Raw genomic sequence first — 22,641 nt, forward strand, 5'->3', positions numbered from 1 at the left:
GGGGGCGCGCACTCATCTTGTTTCTAGCTGATGGCTCCAGCGGTCCCCCAGGGATCCATTCCTGGATCCGGACCTGCACCAGTCTTACCATCTGGACCTTCCTCTGCACAGGTTATACTCGCAGTGGCTTTATCCCTATTGTATTCCCCAACATGGAGCTGGATGTGCATCTCCCTGTGCCGGCAGGAACTTTGCTTCCTAGATCTGAGCCTGAGCCCTATTCCTATGGGCTAGGACTCTGGGAGAAATGGGAGGAGTTCCTTGACCATGAAGAATACCAGCCATACAAAGAGAACCCTTATATGGACTGGTGTGAAGAACAGGGTGAAGCCAGTGGACTGGATGCTTATGCAGATTCTGGTATCCTTTCTCCCCCAACTGTGGCTATGGGGGAGGTAGCTCATGTGCAGTGGTGGTGCAGAGGGCAGCTGAAGTCCTTAGTCTTTAGTTGCCCTCAGCAGTAAGACCAACATTTTGACAAAGGTGCTGCAACTGTGAGTCTTCTCATACGAGCCTTCTATCATGTCAAAATTGACAACCTGTTGTAGATCTTGTCCAAACCTAACATGGGCCCTTGCGAATAGGATGATCACCTGCCACCATTGCCCCGCACCAGGGTATACAAACTCCCTCACCCAACTACCTACTCCAGAGAACTTGGTGGTCCAAGCTTCAACTTCCCCGTTTGCATTCCCTACTGCTACCCCGGACAGGGAATCCAAAAGTCTGGACTCTTTGGAAAAGAGAATGTTTTCTTCTTCAAGCCTAGCATTTCAGTTTGTCATCAGAGCATGCCTTCTGGGCCGCTACTCCCACACTCTGTGGAACATGGTTGCGCAAGTGCTGTCAAAGGTCCGGAAGGAAGCACGGACCATCCTCGCCAACAGGAAAAACGCAGCAAAGTTCACAATTTGCTGTGGATTTGGCATGGCTGACTCACTGGGCTGAGCACTTACGTTGACAGTGGCCCTGAGACTCCACACCAGGTTTCATGACAACTGTAGTTTCTAAGGTGGGTCTCGCTTGGGGATGCTTTTAGTCGTGAGTGGATCTCAGGCTTCCTGTCCGCCTTTCCACCCATATGAATCTTGCCCAGAGTTACCAATATCTGGAACGACTGGGCCCAAGTCATCCATCTGGCTCGAGACTTTGGTATGCCGAGCTACTGAGCATGGCAATCGATTCTCCGATCAGGTACCCCTTCGGCAGGATCTTCTGTTGCAGCAGCAGATGAGGGTCCTTTACCTTACCTGCTGTCATCTCTCCGCCTTCTTGCTTGGGGACTGTGCGGCCACAGTTGACCGCTTTCAGCCATCTTACTGAAGTGTGTAATGTCATTTTAGCAGCCAGGCCGCTCTCCAGCGAGACTGTAAACACCTACTGTTGGTAAACAGTTGTGACATGGTGTGCAGAAAAATACTTTCCAACCCCCCACCCCTTCTCAAGTCTTGCTTTTTATTCTCTCCCTTGCCCAGCAGGGCTCTGCTGTGTGCACCCTTAAGGGATATCGCTTTGCTTTTTCTATGTTTTTGTGGGTGCCTGACCAACCCTCCTTGTTTAAATCCCCTATAGATTTCTGAAAGGTCTCCACCTCTTCCCCCCCCCTTCACCATTTAGTATGCCTCAGTGAGACCTTAATCTGGGTCTCACTTTTTTCATATGTGCTTCTTAGGAGCCTCACCACAACTGTTCCATCAGGCTTCTCACACTAAAAACAGCCCTGGTGGCAGTTGTATCAGCCCCTAGAATATGTGAGTTGGAAGCCTCATCTATGCCGTTTTACCTCTGTTTATCCTGACCAAGTTGTGCTTTGCACTAGGGCCTCCTTTCTGACGAAAGTAGTAATCCCATTTCATGTAGGGCAGTCCATTAACCTGCGTACCTTCTATGCTTCACCACATTTAAAAGAGGTGGAGGAACTCTGTCTGGACCCATCAAGAGCATTGTCGTTCTTCCTTGAACCGCACATGAGTTCCAGGTGAACAACCAACTTTGTGGAGTATGTTGGTGCGAAGAAATGTCGAGCAGTGCAGAGCGAACCATCTCACTGGGTCGTGATCTGCATCAAAATCTGATATGCACTGGCCAAGAAGCAGCCCAATAAAAGCTTGCAAGCTCATTCCACCAGAGCTAAAGCTGTGGCCACTGCATTACCATGCAGAGTTCCAGTCTTGGACAGCTGCCAGGCAGCAACATGGTTTTCCCTACACACGTTCACCAAACATTACTGTCTGGACAGTCCGGTCCACAGGGATGGGCACTTTGCCAGTTTGGTCCTGCAGGACTTCCTTTTTTTAAATTGCCCCGCAGACCTACCACCGGGGATGGTATTGCTTGGGTAACTATTCAGAGGTAAGGAATCTAGCCCACTAGTAGCCTTTAACTTACAGGCCCTGGGTACATTTAGATTCACTTTACTAGGGACTTAAGTCATTTAAGTGTGCCCAATGGGTGTAAGCCAATTTAACCATCCTTAAAGGAGAAAGCACAAGCAGTTCAGGACTGTTTAGCAGTGGTAAAATGTGGAGAGTAATAAAAGTCAAGAAAAACAGGTTCAGAAAACAGGAGGAAGAAGGAAAAAGGTTTGGGGATAACCCTGTGGAAAGGGTCAAATCCAACAGCTTCAGTTATACTTTGGAATGTAATCCTTTTGTTGTCAAATATCGGCTTGTCAGATGATATGCATGAAATTTGCCATCTACTACATGCCTTCAATTTGAATTTAATTTGAATTTGAATTTAAAAACATTTATATAGCGCGCATTTACCACGCGGTTTCTTGGCGCTTTTAGATTGCGAGAAGGCAGCAAGAGCGGAGGGGGTTTGTTTTAGACAGCGTGGGCTCGGGAGAAAAGCAGGGTTTTAAGACTTTTACGGAACTCAGTGTAGGAGGGTGTCATACGAAGTTCCGCAGGGAGGGAGTTCCAAAACATGGGGGCAAGGACTGCAAATTTGGTTCCGCCCGCCTTTTTCTTTCTGAACCGGTGAGTGGTGAGGAGTGCCTGGTGGGTAGAACGAAGCTCTCTGCCCGGTATGTAAGGCTTAACGGCGGAGCAAATAAATTCCGGGGCAGTGCCCATTTTAGCCTGAAAGGTGAGGCAGCCAAGCTTGAATAAGGCTCGCTCTTTCACCGGCAGCCAGTGCAGTGCCTGCAGTAAAGGGGTGGCACGATGATATTTAGGCAGGCCATGGATCAGGCGGGCAGCCTGGTTCTGCACTAGCTGCAGCCGGTGGGTGGCGTAGGCCGGAGCGCCATTGTAGATGATATTACCATAATCAAGGCGCGAGAGCACCATAGCCATCACTATGATCTTTAGGGCAGGTAGGGAAAAAAAGCGAGAGATCTTCCTAATAGTTCTGAGGGAAAAAAACAGGAGGAGACAACCGAATTAACCTGTGAGTGAACAGAAAGTGAAGAATTAAGGAAGATACCAAGGGTTTTGACCTTGGGAACAGGAAGCGGGGAGACACCTAGTGAAGACGGCCAATGGGAAGGGGACCAGGGACTGCAACCACCTCTGGTCAAGACTAGCTCCGTCTTGTCCGGATTGAGTTTGAGGTGGTTGCTGTTCATCCAATCTTGGATGAACAGCATGACCGATTGAACATTCTGGGAAGATGAAGGGGAATGAGAAAGGTTAAAAATTAGCTCGAGGTCATCGGCGTAATTGAACACCGTGATCTCGAGCTGCTGTAACATAAAAATGAGGGGGTAGATGTATAAATTAAACAAAAGGGGGGAAAGTGAGGAACCTTGGGGGACCCCGCAAGCAACCTTACGGGGGGCAGCCCTGAAGCCAGCTAGATGGACCGCCTGAGCCCTGTCACTCAGGAAGGACTCGAGCCAAGCGAGGGCTAGGCCCTCTATGCCCGCCGCCCTGACACGGGTAAGAAGAATGGAGTGATCCACCGTGTCAAAAGCGGCGGACAGATCTAAAAGAATGAGGGCCTGCGGAAGATTGGTGTCAATGCCCTCGCGTAGGCTGTCCATCACTGAGATCACCACCTTCTCCGTTGAGTGGAGGGGGCGGAAGCCCGCCTGCCGAGGGGAGAGGCAGTGATTGATTTCCACGTAGGTGCTCAGGGTGCTGGTTACATGGGTTTCCAAGACCTTGCCCAAGTAAGGCAGAAGGGAGATGGGACGGTAGTTGGAAGGTGATGAGGGGTCGGCACCAGCCTTTTTTAAGATGGGAATAATAGCCGCAAATTTGTGGGCAGCGGGAACCACTCCGTTCCTGAGTGAGTCGTTCAGGAGTGTGAGGGGTGGGGTTGGACAAGCTAGGAAGATTACTCTCAGGATGTAAGCAGGGGCAAAGTCCAGGGGGGAACCTGACTTCACCTTTTGAAGCAGAGGGGGGAGCGTGACTGTAGTCAGGAGGGGAATGGAAGTGAGTTTGGAGGTGACAACAGGTGGGGAGGGGTTGATGAATGTGGGGGACGGAGGGGGGATATTGGCCATAATCTTTGCGACTTTATCAACGAAAAAATCGTTGAGCGAGTCGCAGAGCGGTTGGGAGGGGGGAATCGAAGCCGTGGCTCTATTAGATGAGGCAAGCTCATGTACCGTGGCGAAGATTTCTTTAGGTTGTGACTCCGCTAACAGTATCCTGTTAGAGTAAAACACGGTCTTAGCATCAAGGATGCCTTGCTTGTATACCTTGAGCACGGAAAGGTAGGTAATTCTTTGGGCGGGGCAGTATGTTCTTCTCCATGCGCGCTCTGCTTTGCATGCGGCCAGCTTTTTCTCCTTGAGATCAGGGGTGAACCAACGGTTAGCAGCATGAGTTCGCTTAACCGTGATCCGCCTTAAGGGGGCAAAGTCGTCGCCTGAGTGGGTCAACCAGTTGTTGATGGTGGCCAGTTGGGCCGGGGCGGCGAGGCCAATAAGATTGGGGCTAGAGTTGGCCAGGATTGAGCAAAGGGATGGCATGTCAGCTTTACCCCATTTTCTGACCCAAATGTTCTTAGGGAGAGGGGGTTTGACAGCTGGGGCTAGGGCAAGGGAGAAGGAGATTAAAAAGTGGTCAGACCAGGAACAGGGGGAAATAGTGGGTGAAGTGATGGGAATGTTCAGGGTCCAAACCTGATCGAGCGAGTGGCCATGTACATGAGTAGGGCTGTGAACGTGAGGGGTGAAGTTGAGACTGATCATAAGATCAGTGAATTCTTTGGAGGAGGGGCTTTCGGCAGGATCATTGGGCCAAAAATTCAGGTCGCCTAGGACTAACACTGACGAGTTGTTTACTACCAGTGTTGCGAGAATGTCCTGAAGACTAGAGACTAAGGTGGGAGTGGGGTGGGGGGGGCGATAGATGAGGACAACAGTAAAGGGAGTCGAGTGAGAACTAGAGCGAATTATCAGGCAGTCGACTTCCGGAATGGGGGGGGAGGGAAGAATCTGAAAGTGAAGATCAGTATGAGCTATCAAAGCCACTCCGCCGCCTCTCCTGCTCTCCGGTCGATCCGCTCGGATGGTAGAGTATGAGGGAGGTAGTGCAGCTAGGACATTGGGCAGGGAGTCGGCCTTGAACCAGGTCTCTGTTAAAAACAAGAGATCCGGTTTATGAGTATCGATGTAGTCGAATAGCTCATACTGGTGGCTGACTGCTGATCTGGTATTAAGAAGCGCGGCCGTGGTGTTAAAGGCCGGAGTGTGGGGGGCAGGTGAAAAGGAAGGGGTGGGGGGGACAGTGCAGGGCGAGGGGAACAAACCAGCTGTGGTAGCTGGAGGAATGGGCGGGGGACTGGAAAAGAGAGAATTTTGGAGAAAATAAACCTCACTCTCCAAAACAAAATCTTATTAAAATTTTTGTTCAGAAATAACGTATTCTGTAGTAGATACATGTTTTGGTCTTTAAGCATTGGTGTTATTTTCAACAAGTACTTGCAAGTACTACTGCCACACAGAAGTGGATTCTTTCTTGCCCGTGTATCGCTATCTTAAACCATGGATTCCCTCCCTATGTACCGTTCTATCTCTAATGACAATTGCTGGCTTAGCATAGGCTTTATCCCTGGACTAGCATTATATCGCGCCTGGGCAGCATCACTCCATTGGTGCCCAAGATTTTAGGGATTTTCACTTTTCCCCAGGGTTGGTATTCTACTAACACTGGACATTATGCCATGGTTGCGCATAGTATGTCTTTAATTACCACCCCACGGCCTGGCCTAGAAGTATGTTGGATGTGGACACCCAGGTGGCTTGGCTGACTAATATGGCAGAAATACCACCCTTGTTCCGGGGATAGCCCTCTGCTTAATATCTCCACTAGGGAAGCTATGGAGAAGGTTATGGGTGACAACAGCACTATAGATGAGGGGGAGAAGGAGGCCTCTGAATGTCGTGGGCTGACAGACTATTTTTGGCCAGACGACATCGGTCTGGTCCTGAGCACATGCACACACTCGCTGACCTGATTGTCGCCCTCACATACTTTAAAACACACACACAGACATGCCTTCAAACATGCACACCCATGACTCCCTCTCGTCCACCATCAAACAATAGCTTTTTCCCCTATGAATCTGACCCCCAAACTGACCCAACGCAGGGATCCTGTACTCTTATGGCATCTTCCATTCTACCTGTGCTCACACACTGATTTAGTGTCGAGCTTGCATTATGGTCAATCAGTATGCAACACATAGGATTTGACCATGATGTAATCCCGTCCGTGATGTGAATACTACTTTAGATGGGAACGTTTCCACACCTGAGGGCCTCTGAACTCTGGCTTTCTACATTAGACTTCAAAGAAACCTCAGCACAAGCAGAGCATCTGGTTTCGCGGTCTATACAGTCTGTAGGCGATTGAATGGGAGAAGCCAGACTTTCATCCTTCTGAGGCTGATTGAGTACCATGGATTTGTATATTGGTTACTATCGTCTGTTTATTAACGTGCTTGGAAGTATCCGTCTATACAAAATGGTGTAAATAAGATATATCATCCGTACTGTGGAAATTATGCGCCCAACCTGTGCAGAACAACTCTCTAACTGGTTAGAGGGAAAGAAACTGCCAATTTTATTTTGCAGTTTATTGATCGAAATTGCCCTTACTTTGACTAAAAGGTTAGTTGTAGCAAGCAGCACCATGTAGTGTCTTGGCGCCATGGTGAATTAAAACTGCAATCACTCGTTTTTATTATAGGTCTATTTTGCAAAGCTCTTTAAACGTCCCAGTGCTCTTGTTGACGTTCAAGCTTACAGCAAGGATTTCAATGGAAATGATTTATCAGTTTGGAAAAATGAAATGCCGAAGCTGAGCTTTCTGGATTCTAGCCGGTCAGATTTCTGCAGCTGGTTCACTAACTCTGGGCTTTCTTGTCCGGATTGATGATATTGGGACCACAGAACAATTTGAAAGCTAAAATGGCAATTAAAAAAAATGTGACTTACATTTTTCTTAACGTGGGCGATGAAATGGTTTCTGTAACGAAGCAAACACAAGGAGATGATTGGGTGAGTGTCTGAAAAGTTTGAGCGCTCCGTCCGGGTCTCAGATCTGGGTTGCATCCATCAACCTTCTTTAGATCACTTCGCCGCCCCAGTTCAGCCCTAGCCATATGCAAATTAGTCTTGACCCAAGCCGCAAGGCCAGGTCTTCCTGGACCGCAAACAAGCATCCTGGGACCAGTTTCCGGGTAACACCCCTCATCAGCCAGGCTATGTTGAATCCAGTGGCAAAGTGAGCAAGGGAACCACATCTGGGTATAGCCTGCCAAATTAGGGCGAACAAAGCAAACACAAGATTACTCCACAACCGGTCCCAGGATGCTGGTTTCCAGTCCAGGGAAGACCTGGCTTGGCAGTTTGGGATGGACTGTTCCCATGAGGCACAGGGTCAAGACCGATTTGCATATAGCTGGGTCTGAACTGGGGTGGTGAAGTGAGCTAAAGAATGGTGATGGATTCAACCCATATTTGTGACTGGGGGTGAGTGTCTGCAAAGTTTCTGCGCTCTATCCTTTTCCTTGTGTTGGCTTTGTTCACCCTCAGTTGACAGGGTATGCCCAGATGTGGGTCCCTTGCTCACTTTGCAACTGGATTCAAGTTAGTCTGGCTGATGACGGGTGTTACCCCAAAACCTGTCCCAGGATACTTGTTTCTGGTCCAGGGAAGACTTGGCAGTTCGGGCTGGACTGTTCCCATGAGGCACAGGGTCAAGACTGATTTCCATATAGCTGGGTCTGAACTGGGGTGGCGAAGTGAGCTGAAGAACAATGATGGATTCAACCGAGATCTGTGACTGGGGGTGAGTGTCTAAAAAGTTTCAGCGCTCCATCCATTGTCTCCTGGTGTTTACATAACACCAAACACCGTACGCACACTTGAGCAAGCAGTCAACGCTTCCTCTCACACACCCTCACTCCTGCAAAAGGAGCAGTCCCCTTCTGTGGTCGGACTGATTCCATCATATGTACATACTTTATCATGCATGCAAACAGTCCCTCTCATACACAACTTTCAAACAAACTGGTTTCTTGCTCCAGGCTTAACCGCCAGCTGTGAAATGGCTTCTGCTTTGATGTTGGTGCTTCTGCACGGAGATGCGCTGCCACAAATCCGCACAGGGGTGGCCTGACACTTGACTGTCGGTGGCACACAGGCACACTCCATTCTGAAAGCCTCGTCGTACCTGTAAGTAGTGGTACTCTTCTAGGCTGAGGAGAACATCTGGTACTCAAGGGGAGAAAATGTACAATGCTGATGCTCCGTACCCATAAGAACCTGCCCATTTAAAGCAAGGTACAAGGGAGCACAGATCTTTAAATCTTGTTTCTGACCCTACTGTTCGTGCAGTGCATCAGATCTCTGCTGCCTACTTAAGAGTTCTGGCGGAAGGGGACCAGTAGCTTATCCTGCAGGCGTCCATCCTTGATAACGACCATGCTTGCTGCATCCTTTAACTGCCCTCCTCCACTCATGTTCGTCACTGCCTGTTTACTGCCCCTGACCCTGTTCTCCTTGCCTTGTAGGAATACATTGCCAAGCAGTTTGGTTTCATGCAGAAACAGATTGGCTACGATGTGCTGGCTGAGGACACGATCACAGCGCTACTGCACAATAACCGCAAGCTTCTGGAGAAGCACATCACTGCTGCCGAGATCGACACTTTTGTAAGCCTCGTGCGGAAGAACAGGGAGCCCAGGTAAGGAATGGTGCTACAGGCCTTCTGCATGTCCGGGGACTTACGGTCCATTTAAGTAACTTCTCTCCTCTTGGGTGAGATGTTAATGTATGCGGTTCACGCAACCCCAGGGGGTTCAAATGTGTGCTGTGTCACACCAAGCTTATGATCTGACTTAGGCCTACAGAACGGACTGAGTTGACAGCATTGTGAAGGATTTGTGAAGATTTACAATCTTCTGGAGTGTTTTTTCAGGAGTAATGTGTATGGAGTCCGTTTGGTTTGCAGGCTCATTGTTTACTAGGCTGTCTTGATAACTCTGGAGTAATGCTGGAGCTGCCTGCAAGGCACTATGTGTGTGTGTGTGTGTGTGTATTCTGCCTGCCAAGTTAATAAGGGCATCCCAGCTCCCCGTGATCACTATTCATGCGAAAATCTGGAGTGTTCGACCTTTCTAACGCCTTGCACCATTCTTTGATGGGCTTCAGAAGTATTAATCTTAAGCCAGGGGGCTCGCACACTTTAGAAAATGTCAGTAAAACGCATAATTGTAGGTCTTAGATAAAACCGCTCAGCAAATGTTTTTTCATGCTTGTAGCAGTAGCCAACTTCAGTTCGCCTGTATCCAATCATGCAGAAATTAGGCCTCCATGCTTCCATTCTATCAATGACAACATGGCAACCCCTTGTATAAGAAATGAAAATTCATAGTGTGCAAAAGGTGACCAACATAAGTTAATTATTTAAGCCAACTTCTATTGACTTGCATCCAGTGTGTACTTATTGTAAGTTAGAAGTGGTACACAACATCTTAGGGAAAACATCTGCAGAGCAGTGGTGGTGAGGGTTCTCAGGCCTCTTGGTACAGCTGTTTACAGCTGAGGGTGGTTGTCTCTCGGCAGCCACCTTTTTCAGCGATAGCATCAGCATGGTCCAAACTCCAGTACAATATGGGAATGCAGACTTAACTGCTCAGTGCAGCTTATTTTTATTGAACTTGTGAGATTTGTCAATATGGGCATACAAACTGGACTGCCTCATGCAAGCAAATTTCTAGCATGAGCGTACCTCTTTAAAATATTCTACATTATATTCGCAAAACGATTATTAGATTCTCAGTCTTTAGGAGCTTTCTGACGCACCACAAACTAAACCACTCCTCTAGCAGTAGCACCGTAACTTTTGGGCGTCGACTTCTTTCAAACATTGATAGGGAAATGTGGCTGAAGTCTTGAGGAATGAGTGTGGTGAGTGAAATACCACAAGGCTTGGATCATCCCTCATACAAGGCCCAGACCAGAAATAGCTCAATATGGTGTATGAAGACACTTTGAAAGCGCCCAGATGCTTCACACGAGGTGTTCTGTGGGTAATGCAAGCATGTGTATTGCTAAAAATACCTTTCCTTTGCAGAAATGGTGCACTGCACCCAGATCAACAGGCATTGACGGGGGGGGGGGCAGTAATGAGGGTCGCACGTTCATCTATTGAAAGACATGTTTGATAGCGCTCTACTTTTTTCAAGAGTTCGCAGAGTGATGGAAGTACCATTGTGTTCCTGTGGTAGATGTTATATAAGATTGTGACTGGGTCTGGTGAGTTATTTGGAAGCAGTTTTGTGCAGACAGGAAATCTTCAGAGTTTGGGCTCTCCCTAGTGCTTTGTAAGTCCTGACAACAGCAACTGCATTAGTGTATGGAGAAGGGCAATAGCGTGGTACAAGCCTCCTTTACACAGAATCATGCTGACCTGGGGTACTGTTGAGGCACTAGCAGCTATAATGGGAGAGGGAACCACAAGGTCTCTGGGAGGTGGGGGAATATGTACCATGGGTACAATCATCATTTGAGGAAAAGGAAAGCCCTCAGAATGCTTTGCTGGGCTAGCAGGTTTATTTTTTACACCCCCCCTCCCTCCCTCCTACCCCCACCCCTTGAGGAAACGTGTGCTGGACTTCACCTCCAGAATGGTTCCTTGAGGAGAGCAAAGGCAGCAGATAAGCCGCAAACCCCTACGGGTAAGCATGGGCCCTTCTGCTCTTTTTAGGTCTGATGTTAACCTAGACCTTTTGATTTTTTTCTAAAAATGCATTTAAAATGTACTTTTGTAAGGGCTTTCAGCCTGCCTTCATTCTTTGTTCTGTGTTGCTTATTTTTCTTAGGCCCACATCATACAGCATGGGGCAGTGGGCCAGTCCACTTTACCTGCTGGCTAACTTCACTCTGAGGGATGACGCTATGCCCTTTCGGAAGGAGCACATCCAGAAAAAGTAGTTCCCGTCCGTGTCGGAGACTATCATGCCAGTTGTGTTTTTGTGAGACCCAAAAACCATAATTTTGGTCTTCAAATTTTTTTTTTCTCAAAGATTAATACGGGCCCTGCATCTTTTTTGCAAAAACCATGACAAAACAAGCAATGATAGAGGATTGGCATACCATTTCTCAGCCCTATCGGCTTTGCATATGCTTTTTTTCAGTTTGTTCTATTTCTCCGTCCTGAGGTACGGCACATGATTTTATGCAAGCAGTGGCTTAGCAAGAGAGCACTGGCCCCTGATGCAAGCACGGAAAATACCTCCCACCTCCACCCACTTGGATGGTAGTTAGACAGCTGTATTTGGGTTTTAGAGGGCCCCTCGAACCTATTGGCGTCGGTGCCAATGCACCTGCTGCAACATTGATAACTGTCTCTAGCCAAATGTTCCTTCGATGATTACTCGTCTCAAGGCATATTACATTTTTCATTGTTTTTTATTGTTTATAAAGTGCCTAGGATACTATACTAAAGACCGGCTCTCGTCAAACAACATAATTTAAGAACTTGCAATGGCTTTAACTTTTTTCAACTGCAATCCCCTACAATTTTTGCCCCCGTTTAATCTTATTTATGGCATGGTAAGTGTTAGACGGACCGGGAGGGTCGGCCGAGGATAAGGGGAGAGGTCTCCGGGGAGAGCCGTCTCCAGTGAATCGTACAGACAAGTAACTTCCCCCCCCACAGACGGACACCACACAATGATAAAGTTCCACGATACTTTATAGGCAATTCTTCAAGTACGGTAGAATGGTACAAGGAGGTCTGGACTCAGGGGTCCCCTCTATTCTGGTCTCTGTTTGGGAAAAGGGTAGCGGGACAGTCTTGTTACCAAAGAGATGGAAATAGCTCTCAATCCTCGAGCTCGGTGGTGTAGATGAACGGGCCGCGGCGGAGCCAGCAGGGCCCGAGATGGATGAAGGAAGACGACGGTCCGCGGCAGAGCCAGCAGGTCCCGATGAAGGTGGTGGTTACAAACGGTCCGCGGCCACGCCAGCAGGTCCCGACGACGATGAAGGATAGGGTAGTTCCAAAAGCCGCGGCAGCGCCAGCAGGCAAGACGAAGGTGCACAAGACAGAGCTACGGCAGCGCCAGTAGTCCGTCAAGGATGAGTTCTTCTTTGCGTCTCTCGACTCCAAGATACAACTCCCGTCCTGCTCTGGAGCTGCCCCAGTTATAGGGCTGGTGTGCTTTGATGTCCGGACCCTCGCACTTGGAGGTCGGGAGGTCCGGGATGAGGGGGTTCAGACACCCAGCAGGGGGGTGGAGCCAGCGCCCGGGGAGGCGATGGGCGAGCGGTACTTGGCGGGGGAGAGCCATCGACACCTCTTGCTCCCATTGACTGACCAAGTAGCCCGCTCACCTCCTGGGTGGATGTTGGTGCCGGAATGTCTGAGGCCTGGCCAGGCCCAGGGTTGAGGTCGATCGGGGGCCAGGCGGCCTCGTGGTGGAGTGTCCAAGATGGCGCCCAGGATGGGCGCGCAGGCCGGTAGTGGGTCGGCCTACGTGGTCAACGGGTTCGAGTGTAGGGGTCCCTGCGGGGACGGTGGACGTGCAATGGTGGTGTGTGGTACTTGCGTGGCTGGTTCGGGCCTGGTTGGGCCGGGGGAGAGCGGCCCTTCATGTGGCCTGTCCAACAGTAAGTTTCACGAATCTGAAATTCTATGCGGATCTATGATCTGAATATGTGCCAAATGTAATTTAAACACAATGACTTTATTCAGAATGAGTTTTGTTTGTATTGTACTTGTGTATATTCTTTTATGGCTTTGTAAAGTACTCCGGATAGAGTTTGACTGACTGGGCGTGAATGCAAGAGCCTCTTGACATGCAGCTGATGAAGCAGGGCAGGTTGCACCCACATACGTCGTGCAGTAGCAGACATTGTAAGGCTGGCTCCCATGCACAGAAGTGTCTGTTCTTTGATTCCACAGTGACCGCCCACCCCTCTGTGCTGTGCATTCTTGTTACTGCGGCTCCACTTGCTGGATCAAAGCTCCTTTTGGCTGTCGGTATTCCCTTGGCTGCCGCAAAAGGCAGCAGACGTTAATCTAGGTCCCAGGGCTCTTGCATTTAACCTACTGCTTTGTTCCAAGTAAGCCTTCATTTTGACCTAATTTAGACATGCAACTTGTTGTGTTTTTGTCCTTACCTTTTGAGGCTTCGTTTTAAAACACCATTCATGTCTTTGGGCTTATTTCGAGTGCTGATTCATAGCCACATGTGAACAATTTACCCGCGGGCACTCTCGCGGTGTTTAATCTTTACGATTTTTCTTTAGTTCTACAGTCGCACATGATTTTATTTTGCCATCATGCTATTCGATTTTGCAGATGGCTCTTAGTATGTATTTATAGGTGGTCTCGTTGACTTACTTTTTGGGTATTTTATTACAGTGACACCTTACAGTATTTTGATATCCATAGGCTTGTTGTGATATTGACAAATGTTAGTTAATTTTTTTCCCCCTATTGTTTGGATACTAAACTATACCAATTTACTTGTATGGCGCTACAAACTGAGTTTGCATGTTAGCACTGCTATTAAAAAGAACATTTGTTAAATAGATTTACACTGTGGGCTAAAACTGTGACCGTGCCTGTGTCTTGGATATGACCAGCCCTATGCATGAATGTATGCACAAGTATCAGGGTGGGAATTTCGACGTTGGACTGAATTGGAAATAATGTACTGCATAGTAAAGAAAGTAATCATGGGAGTCACATGGGCTTATTTTGGGTCGCTCTGTACTCCACGGCAAAGGGCTTTTCTTTCTTTTTTGTTTGGGTATGCACATGGTCTGGGACTGCCGGCCACCCCCCTCCTTAATTCACCAACATGCATTACTTCAACCATTCAACACGGGGGTCTTTGGAAGTCAGGGGGTCAGGGCCCCCCCTGGCCGTATTTATTAAAATATAAAAGCAAAATTAAAATTTTAATAAAATAAACATTTAGACAATTATTAAATGCACATTTCAGAACATTAGATTAACATCCGTTTGACATGGTATGATGGGCTAACCTTAACAAATATCTAGTACAGCGCGTTTCCTAACCGAATCGAACATCCTGAAAATTAAACTGCATTCTAATAATTAAGTCGTACGGCAAGGTCGCTAACCGGTGTCAGATCCTTTTACAGCTACGCTCTCACGTTCGAGATGCGCAACCCAGGGCACGTTTCACCCACGTGCGCTCCCTGAACTCCATTTAACCATAACAGGAGGGCCCTGACACTCGCGCACCTTGATGACGTCATAGTGTCTGTGAGGGGTGGCTACCAGCCTGAGGAAAGCGTAGACTCCCTCCCCCGCACCCTTCTAAGTAATGGATATCATATCCTGCCCCTGAAGTTCTGGGAGAGACCAATGGCCCCTCCCGACGGGCGGCCCCTTTCGTGAATGGGCCCGCCCCCCCCTAAGGACCTTAAAATGCTGCTCACCGATTATGACCTTACCGCCAGACCCACATAATAAATACGACATTGCTATACTAAAAGGAAAAAAAGCCTAAGGAGAAAATCAGTTTATCACACAGCAAAGCACAAAACATATACATATGTACATTCTCCTGTAAACGGGAAAGAAGGCCTAAGGAGAAAATTAATTAAACAACCACAGCAAAGCACAAAACATCTACGTATGTACATTCTTCCTGTAAACTGGAAAAAACGGCCTAATGAAGCAAGCATGTTATTCCTAAGATCCTGCACATCGCTAGACAGTCTACCTACCATTGACTGTACCCAAGTTCCGCTAATAAAGGGGATGGAGGGTGGGGAAAATTACACAGCCCCACGGTGGGGCGAGGAGCGAGCCTGGGAGCGCGGGCACAAAGAGGCCGTTTGCCGCGCTCCCCAGGCTCTTAACCCCTTCGCCGTCGCGGCCCCGCCCCCTCGCCCCGGAAGTGAACTACTTCCGGGGCGAGGGGGGGGGGGGGCAAGCGACCACGAAGGAGCCGGGTTGTGGGAGGGGCCGGGCCCCGCCATGCATGCGTGGGGGCCCATTAATGACAGATCGGCACCACGGCCTAGTAGACCATACCGTTCTGAATAAAAAGAAAGTTGAATTGTCCCTACCTTTCTGATACCTTTGACAGGAAGATCCACCTGTTGGGTGATACCTTTCTATATCGAACAGGCAAAGAGATGGTCCTTGGAGGAGAGGGTTTCATTCAGGGCATTCAATTCTCCTGAAAGTATTTACAGAGTATATGAGAGAGGATGGAAGCCAGCTCCTCTGATGGTAGACTGGAGATAGATCTCATTGGCACCAATTACCATGAAATAATTTTTAGATAGTATAACTTCAGTGTCTTTACTCATGAAAAACTCTTGGTGTACTGGTGGGGAGAGAGTGGTGTCAAATTTCTTACTGGGGAACTGTACCTGCCGACATTTAGTACTATGAACACTCCTTTTGAATAATTATTTTATCAGAACAGTAATTTGACAACTATAATTTTTCCTTAGTATTCCTTAGACTATTGACTTGCTCCTTGTTTTCTGCTGCCTGATTTCTTGCACTGTAGTTCATAACCAGAGATGTGCTTTTATAGATCTTAATTGTTACTCATGCCAATTTTGAGGCAAAGTGAATATTTTTTTGGCAAGTAACTAAGGGAGCAATTTAAGTAATTTATGGGTGAGCATAGCTGACTTGCTAGTTTGGGTGGTTGGTGTTTCAGATCTAGTATAGGTTTGATATCTACCCCTTCTAATTTCTTAAGTAGATGGTGTTTACTAGATATGCCTTTCATTTTGAAATACTAGTTCATGGTTAGGTGATTAAACCAACAGGATTGCCTTTTCCTTTTGGGTGCTGGATTAGCTTAATTTTAATCCACAAATTAAAAAAAATAGAAAATCCATTATCCAGTATTGGGGTATCTTTCATAGATTCACATGCTTAGAATCACCCCCGCTGACGAGGTGGGAGTCTGACGGTATAATAAAAACATACATAATATAGTCATAATAGCATTATACAATAGGCTACTGTGGAAAGCCAAGTCACTACATTAGCCTATCCTAGTCCTTTTGCAAACAAAACCCCAAACTTGGAACATCAGGCTGCAGCACCCTCTCAGAACCTTCCACAGAGAGGAAAACCCTCAGATTTTCTACCGCACCTCGTGTGACAGGGAGTCTCCCTGAGCTAACTTTAGCTATCGTTGTGAGAAATTATGTGTGATTCTTCAAAGAAAAGCTTGTTCTTGCCTTGTTCATGTGGGAAGAATCGATTACACTTTTTTAGGATCCATATAAAGAATGTATTTACTGCCTTGATCCAGCTCACGTGGTCGAGGATTGTAGGATCTGTAGAACCTTTCCTGCCAAGACCTTGAAGGACAGAGAAGGAAGACTTTTGGTCTGGCTAGAAAAGCTGAAGGCTTCATCGGATGTGGTCTCTGCAGATGAAGGCAGCTTAAGTCCTCAGGCGTCCACCCCGCTGGCCAAGAAGAGGGATAGATCTGGAGATCCCCCCTGAGAGACAGAGTAAGACCCTGAAGAAATCTTACTCCGATTGGTCACTCTTCCTCTAAAAAAAGAGAAGTCCTCATTCTCTTCTGAGTTAAAAATGGGAGAAAAGGTAAAGATTTCTCTGAAAACTGCCTCAAAGCAGCAGAAATCCCTTTCTGAGCCTCCGTCGATGTCAAAGTGCTCCGTCGACTATGAAATCTCCTCAGAAGGTGAGTGATTCCTCAACGTCGAAGAAGAAAGTCCCATCGTCGACTGAGACTCTGTCGACGGCACCATCGATTATTTCATTGCCGTCGACTATGCCAAACTCCTCGACGCCTAAGTCGTCGTCTACATCCATGACGACGATACAGTTTCAGTCGACTGGTACACAGTTGACGGATGCAGCTTCAGTCGACGACTATAGTTTCCGTCGACTGGTACACAGTCAACAATATAGATCCCGTTGACTAGCCCACCGTCGACGAGCCCACTGTCGACGGCGATACTACTCTCGTCGACGAGCCCACAACGTCGATGACTGCAGCAACCTCGACGACGACATTGTCGACAATGGTTTTTCCCTAGACATCAATGATTTCAACGTCTACGGTCTCTTCTATAATGACAAGATATGACTGCCAATTATAGCCTGACATTTCCCCTTATCTCGAATATCTGCCGGAGTATAAGAAACAGGAAGCGGGAAAAATACTTCTGGAAGGCGAAAGTGCGTCAGATTATTGGTATCTCTATGGATATGGCTTCTTTGGTTTTTCACCAACTTGCCGGAGCAGCAACCCTTAGACGTCAGGGTTGCTTGAAATCCACCAACTTTCGCCCAGAGGTCCAGAAACAGATTCTAGACATGCCATTTGATGGGGACCTATTTGGGAAGCACATAGACGAGGCATTACAAGAAATCAAAATAGATACTGATAGTCAGGTCACTGGGTACCTTACAATACAGAAAAACGCCTTTTCGAGGAGCGAGAGGCAGAGGTTCATATTCATTTCGTGGAGGATATCAGAAATACCAATACCAGGGCGGTCAAGGTCGATATGGATACTAACAGCAGCAGTCCTATAGGAATCCCCCAGCGGCCGCTTATAGACAACAGGGCAGAAGACTCCAACCTCAAGGCAGAGAGACTGCAAGAAAACAGTGACAATCTTTAACACCTGCACTAGATATGCCACAACTAGTCCACAAAATTCTGAATATATCCCAGCATCTCAAAAATTGGAAGAATATAACCACAGACAAGTGGGTTTTGGACATTATTAAATTCGGTCACACCCTATAATTTATCAATTCCCCCCCTCCCCTCATACACCTCTGAAGAAGAATCCACCGCATCTTGCGCTTCTCAGAAAGGAGGTAAAAACCATGCTTTCGAAAGGAGCAATAGAAAGAGTGCCTCAGTCTCAGGTGGGGAAGGGATTTTATTCCCGCTTTTTTCTATTAAAGAAAAAGTCAGGGGAATGGAGGCCAATCCTGGATTTAAGAAAACTGAACAACTCTCTTTAAAGGAAGTCCTTCCGCATGGTCACACTTCAGGAAATCCTTCAGCTTTTGGTTCATGTGGACTTCAAGACCATGTTGGATCTCCAGGATGTGTACCTCCACATCCCAATTCATCCCAAACACTGGAAATTTCTCATTTACTGTCACAGGTGTACATTTCCAATTCAAAGTCCTCCCATTCGGCTTAAACTCAGCTCTGAGCGTCTTTACAAAATTCCTAGCTCCAGTAGCAGCACATCTCTCAGGCTGCATGGCATCCAATTATTCCCTTATCTGGATGATTGGCTAAAGGCTCCTTCCTTTCGGCAGGCTTCTCACGCAACATCCAAATGCCTGCAGGTTTTTCACTCTAGGACTGTCCCTGAACATTCAAAAATCAGTCCTCTATCCTTCCCAAAGGGTTCAATTTCTAGGGGCAATGCTGGATACCATCCGAGACAAAGCATTCTTGTCCAAAGAAAAGCAATCTCGACTTGTTTCTCAGGCGTCAGACCTCCTAAAAAGAAAGTTTGCTTCTGTAAGGATGATCAAATCTTCTCTGGGTATAATATCAGCAATTACGCTAGTACCTCATACCCGTCTGAGAATGAGACCAATTCAGGAGGAACTGGACAGTCGGTGGCTGCAAAACTCTGGATCGTTCGACCTAGTGCAATAACTCCAGTTATGCGAGAAACACTTTCCTGGTGGAGGCGTTCCAAAAATGCCTCAATCGGACTCAACTTTCAACCTTCTGTACCGGATTTCATCCTCACAACAGTTGCCTCCCTAGAAGGGTGGGGTGCGCACCTTCAAGATCTCTGCATAAGAGGGAAGTGGTCTGCTGCAATGACAAAGATGCACATCAATTTTCTGGAGCTTCGAGACATTTTCCTGGCACTACAGTCTTTTCTCCCAAGACTTCAAGGGTCAACTGTTCTGATCAGAACCGACAACACCACTTGCATGCATTACCTAAACATGCAAGGAAGTACCCGGTCTCAAATTCTGTCTCAAGAAGCTCAAAGCTTTTGGGAATGGCTTCTCTCACAATCTCAAAATCAAGTTGGAATATCTTCCAGGGATCCACAACACCTTAGCAGACACTCTGAGCAGGACATCAAAATCTTGTCACGAATGGGAGCTGGAACAAAAAATTGTAGAGAATATATTTCAAAAGTGGGGCAAGCCAAATCTGGATCTCTTCGCCTCCAGGAACAATCGGAAGTGCCCATTCTTTGCAAGTTGGGATCCGGAGAAGGGCTCTTGGGGGAGCGCCTTCATGATGAGAAGGACAGGGATTTTTGCTTACGCATTTCCTCCTTTCGCGTTGATTCGAAGACTTCTGCGCAAGCTCCAGATTGGACCATGCTGCATGATTCTCATTGCACCGAAATGGCCACGTCAACATTGGTTCACAGAGCTTCTCCTACTATCCAAACGCAAACCGTACCATCTTCCAATAATCCCGAACCTATTGTCAATGAGCAGAAGCCAGATTCTTCATCCTCGTCCAGTCACAACTTCATGCATGGTTTCTAGATTCACGGAGTTTAAGGAGATAAATTTACTTCAAGACTGCAGAGACATTCTTGCTAGAGGGAGAGCTCCTTCTACTTTGAACACGTATGCGCTAAAAATGGAAACGTTTCTGTGCCTGGCGTAGCAACAAGAATATACATCCTTTAAAATGTTCTCCAGATAAGATTCTGTCTTATCTTTTATTGTTCTCAATCTGGTCTTATGTTTGCTTCTGTTAAACTACATCTAGCGGCCATTTCTACCTACAGGCGCTCTACAGGAGCGGAATCCCTATGTTCTAATCGTCTGATTAAACATTTCCTAAAAGGGCTTTTCAGAACTTTCCACCTATTAGGGCTCCTCCAGAATGGAGGCTGATTTGGTGCTGCAACAACTAATGAAGCATCCATTTGAGTCCATTCACAAAGCAGATTTAAAGTATCCCTCATGGAAAACCGTGCTCCTATTGGCGCTCGCCTCTGCTCGAGGAGTAAGTGAAATACAGGCTTTCACTATCAAACAACTTTATTTGAAATTTACCAATGACTGTCCTTCTGAGAAATAATCCCACGTTCATACCCAAGGTTCCTTCCCTCTTCATTCCATCTTAATGAGCCTGTGATATTACGCTTTTTCTTTCCTAATCCTTCTTCCTCTGCTGAGATCTTTACATACCTTGGATGTCAAGGGATGTTTAAAGTTCTACATGTCGCGTACTGTGTCCATCAGAAAATCCGACCAATTATTTGTTTCCTATGGTGGTCAGAAACCAGGATCAGCGGTGACGAAGTCCACTATCGCAAGGTGGATTGCATCTACTATCCAATTCTGCCATTTCAAAGCGGGACAACCTTTGTCAAACAAACCTAAGGCTCTCTCCACTAGGGCAGTAACCTCATCTACTGCTCTTTTTGCCAGTGTGCCATTGGAGAAGACTTGCCATGCTGCAACCTGGAAAAATGTGCACACATTTATACGGCATATTGCCTGGATCTGGCAACAGAGGCTGAGTCTGCAGTGGGTCAAGCAGTGTTGCGAAACCTTTTTAAATAAAGTAAGCCTCTGTAAGGGGGTGATATTAGTTTTGCTATTGACATGTTCATTATTGCATATATTTATTTGATGCTTATGTTTATAAATTGCCCTTTATTAGGGTTAAAATGTTACTGCATTGTTGTGTTGGGTTTGCAAGGTGTCTGTTTTCTTATGATACCCACCATCCACTATACATATAAATATTGTTTACTGCTAGCTATTCGGATTCTAAGCATGTGAATCTATGAAAGATACCTCAATACTGGATAAGAAAACTAGTTACTTACCTGTAACTTCAGTTATCCACTATTGGTATCTTTCTTAGATTCACATGCAACCCACCCTTCTCCCCGGAGAGGCTTACCTTGTCATTATGGCATACTTGCTGTCACTTGTGCTACGAAAATCTGAGGGTTTGCCTCTCTGTGGAAGGATCAAAGAGGGTGCTGCAGCCTGATTGGCTGTGTTCCAAGTTTGGTTAGTTTTTTTTTTTAAAAAGGACTAGGATAGGCTAATGCAGTGACTTGGCTGTCCACAGTAGCATATTGTATAATGCTATTATGACTATATTATGTGTTTTGTATTATACCGCGAGACTCCCACCTCATTGGCGGGGATGATTCTAAGCATGTGAATCTATGAAAGATACCAATACTGGATAACTGAAGTTTCAGGTAAGTAGCTAGTTTTCTTCCTCAACGTCAAAATATTAGGCAGTATATTTTAATATCCTTGTAAAATTAATGACAGAAAATTATAATCTGAACATTTTTACAATTTGCGTCTGAGTCCCCAACATTAGTCCGAGAAATAGACAGAATGGAAATAAATACCAAAGCCTCTGTACGCAAACTGTCTAAAATGTGGTTGCATCTCTGAGCCAGGTTGGTTACTTCTGCTTCTCATATCCCACCAGGGGGTATCTATGGTTTCTGGCACTACAATTAGGAGGGTTGCCTAAATACCCTTTAGGTCTGCACCAAATATTAACCTGAATCCCGGCCATACTATTAAAATTCCTGTACACCACCAGCCATATCATAGGGAAGCATTGCATTTGTATTTCTAATCTCTAGGACATAGGGTAGCCTGTGTAAGTTGAGCAACAGCTAATTGGGATATGCAGGAGAAGATAAATAATACTTCAGACTAGAATCAGAACTAATTCACGAGCGTTGAAACGGTCAGAATGTCATACTGTGGCCTGAAGAACATCACAGGCAAAGGCTCACCAAATAAACTTGTGATTCCCAGATATGAAATACAGAGATCGGAATCTGCTTTCAGAGAGAATTGGATGCAATTCCTAAATCAAGGACTCTCAAACATCTCGGAGACCAATATCTCATTCCATATTATGCAGGTTAGAAGACCTGTTCTAAAGGGGAAAAAAAGCAATAGCAAAATGCCCCAGTCTTTAACACATTATTTAAATGTTCCCAAAAGAGATAGGATCCACAGATATGCAATTAGTTTATCACTTTATTTTTCTTTCTTTTCCATGCCTTCCTCACCTGTCATGCCAATAAAGTATTTTTGTATTTGAAATGTGTAGATGACCTGGGTGTCGAAGGGTATCTTATTTGCTGGAAATTCTGACATCTGCTGTTAAGAGATTGGAGTTGTCTGTTTGGGAACACACCTTTGGCCTTTTGCCTCAGGGGAA

At 46.7% G+C, this 22,641-nt stretch overlaps 1 protein-coding gene across 1 annotated transcript in view; it reads left to right on the plus strand.

The window, feature by feature from the left end:
• ITPR1 (inositol 1,4,5-trisphosphate receptor type 1) overlaps positions 1-22,641 on the plus strand; it is a 1,533,308-nt gene that overhangs the window by 696,142 nt on the left and 814,525 nt on the right. The window contains exon 16 of the mRNA XM_078661662.1: positions 8,983-9,155. Within this exon, the coding sequence (XP_078517788.1) occupies positions 8,983-9,155 (173 nt within the window). The remainder of the gene's footprint in view (positions 1-8,982; positions 9,156-22,641) is intronic.

This window comes from Lissotriton helveticus, chromosome 9 (assembly GCF_964261635.1).
Source record: "Lissotriton helveticus chromosome 9, aLisHel1.1, whole genome shotgun sequence".
Lineage (NCBI taxonomy): Eukaryota > Metazoa > Chordata > Amphibia > Caudata > Salamandridae > Lissotriton > Lissotriton helveticus.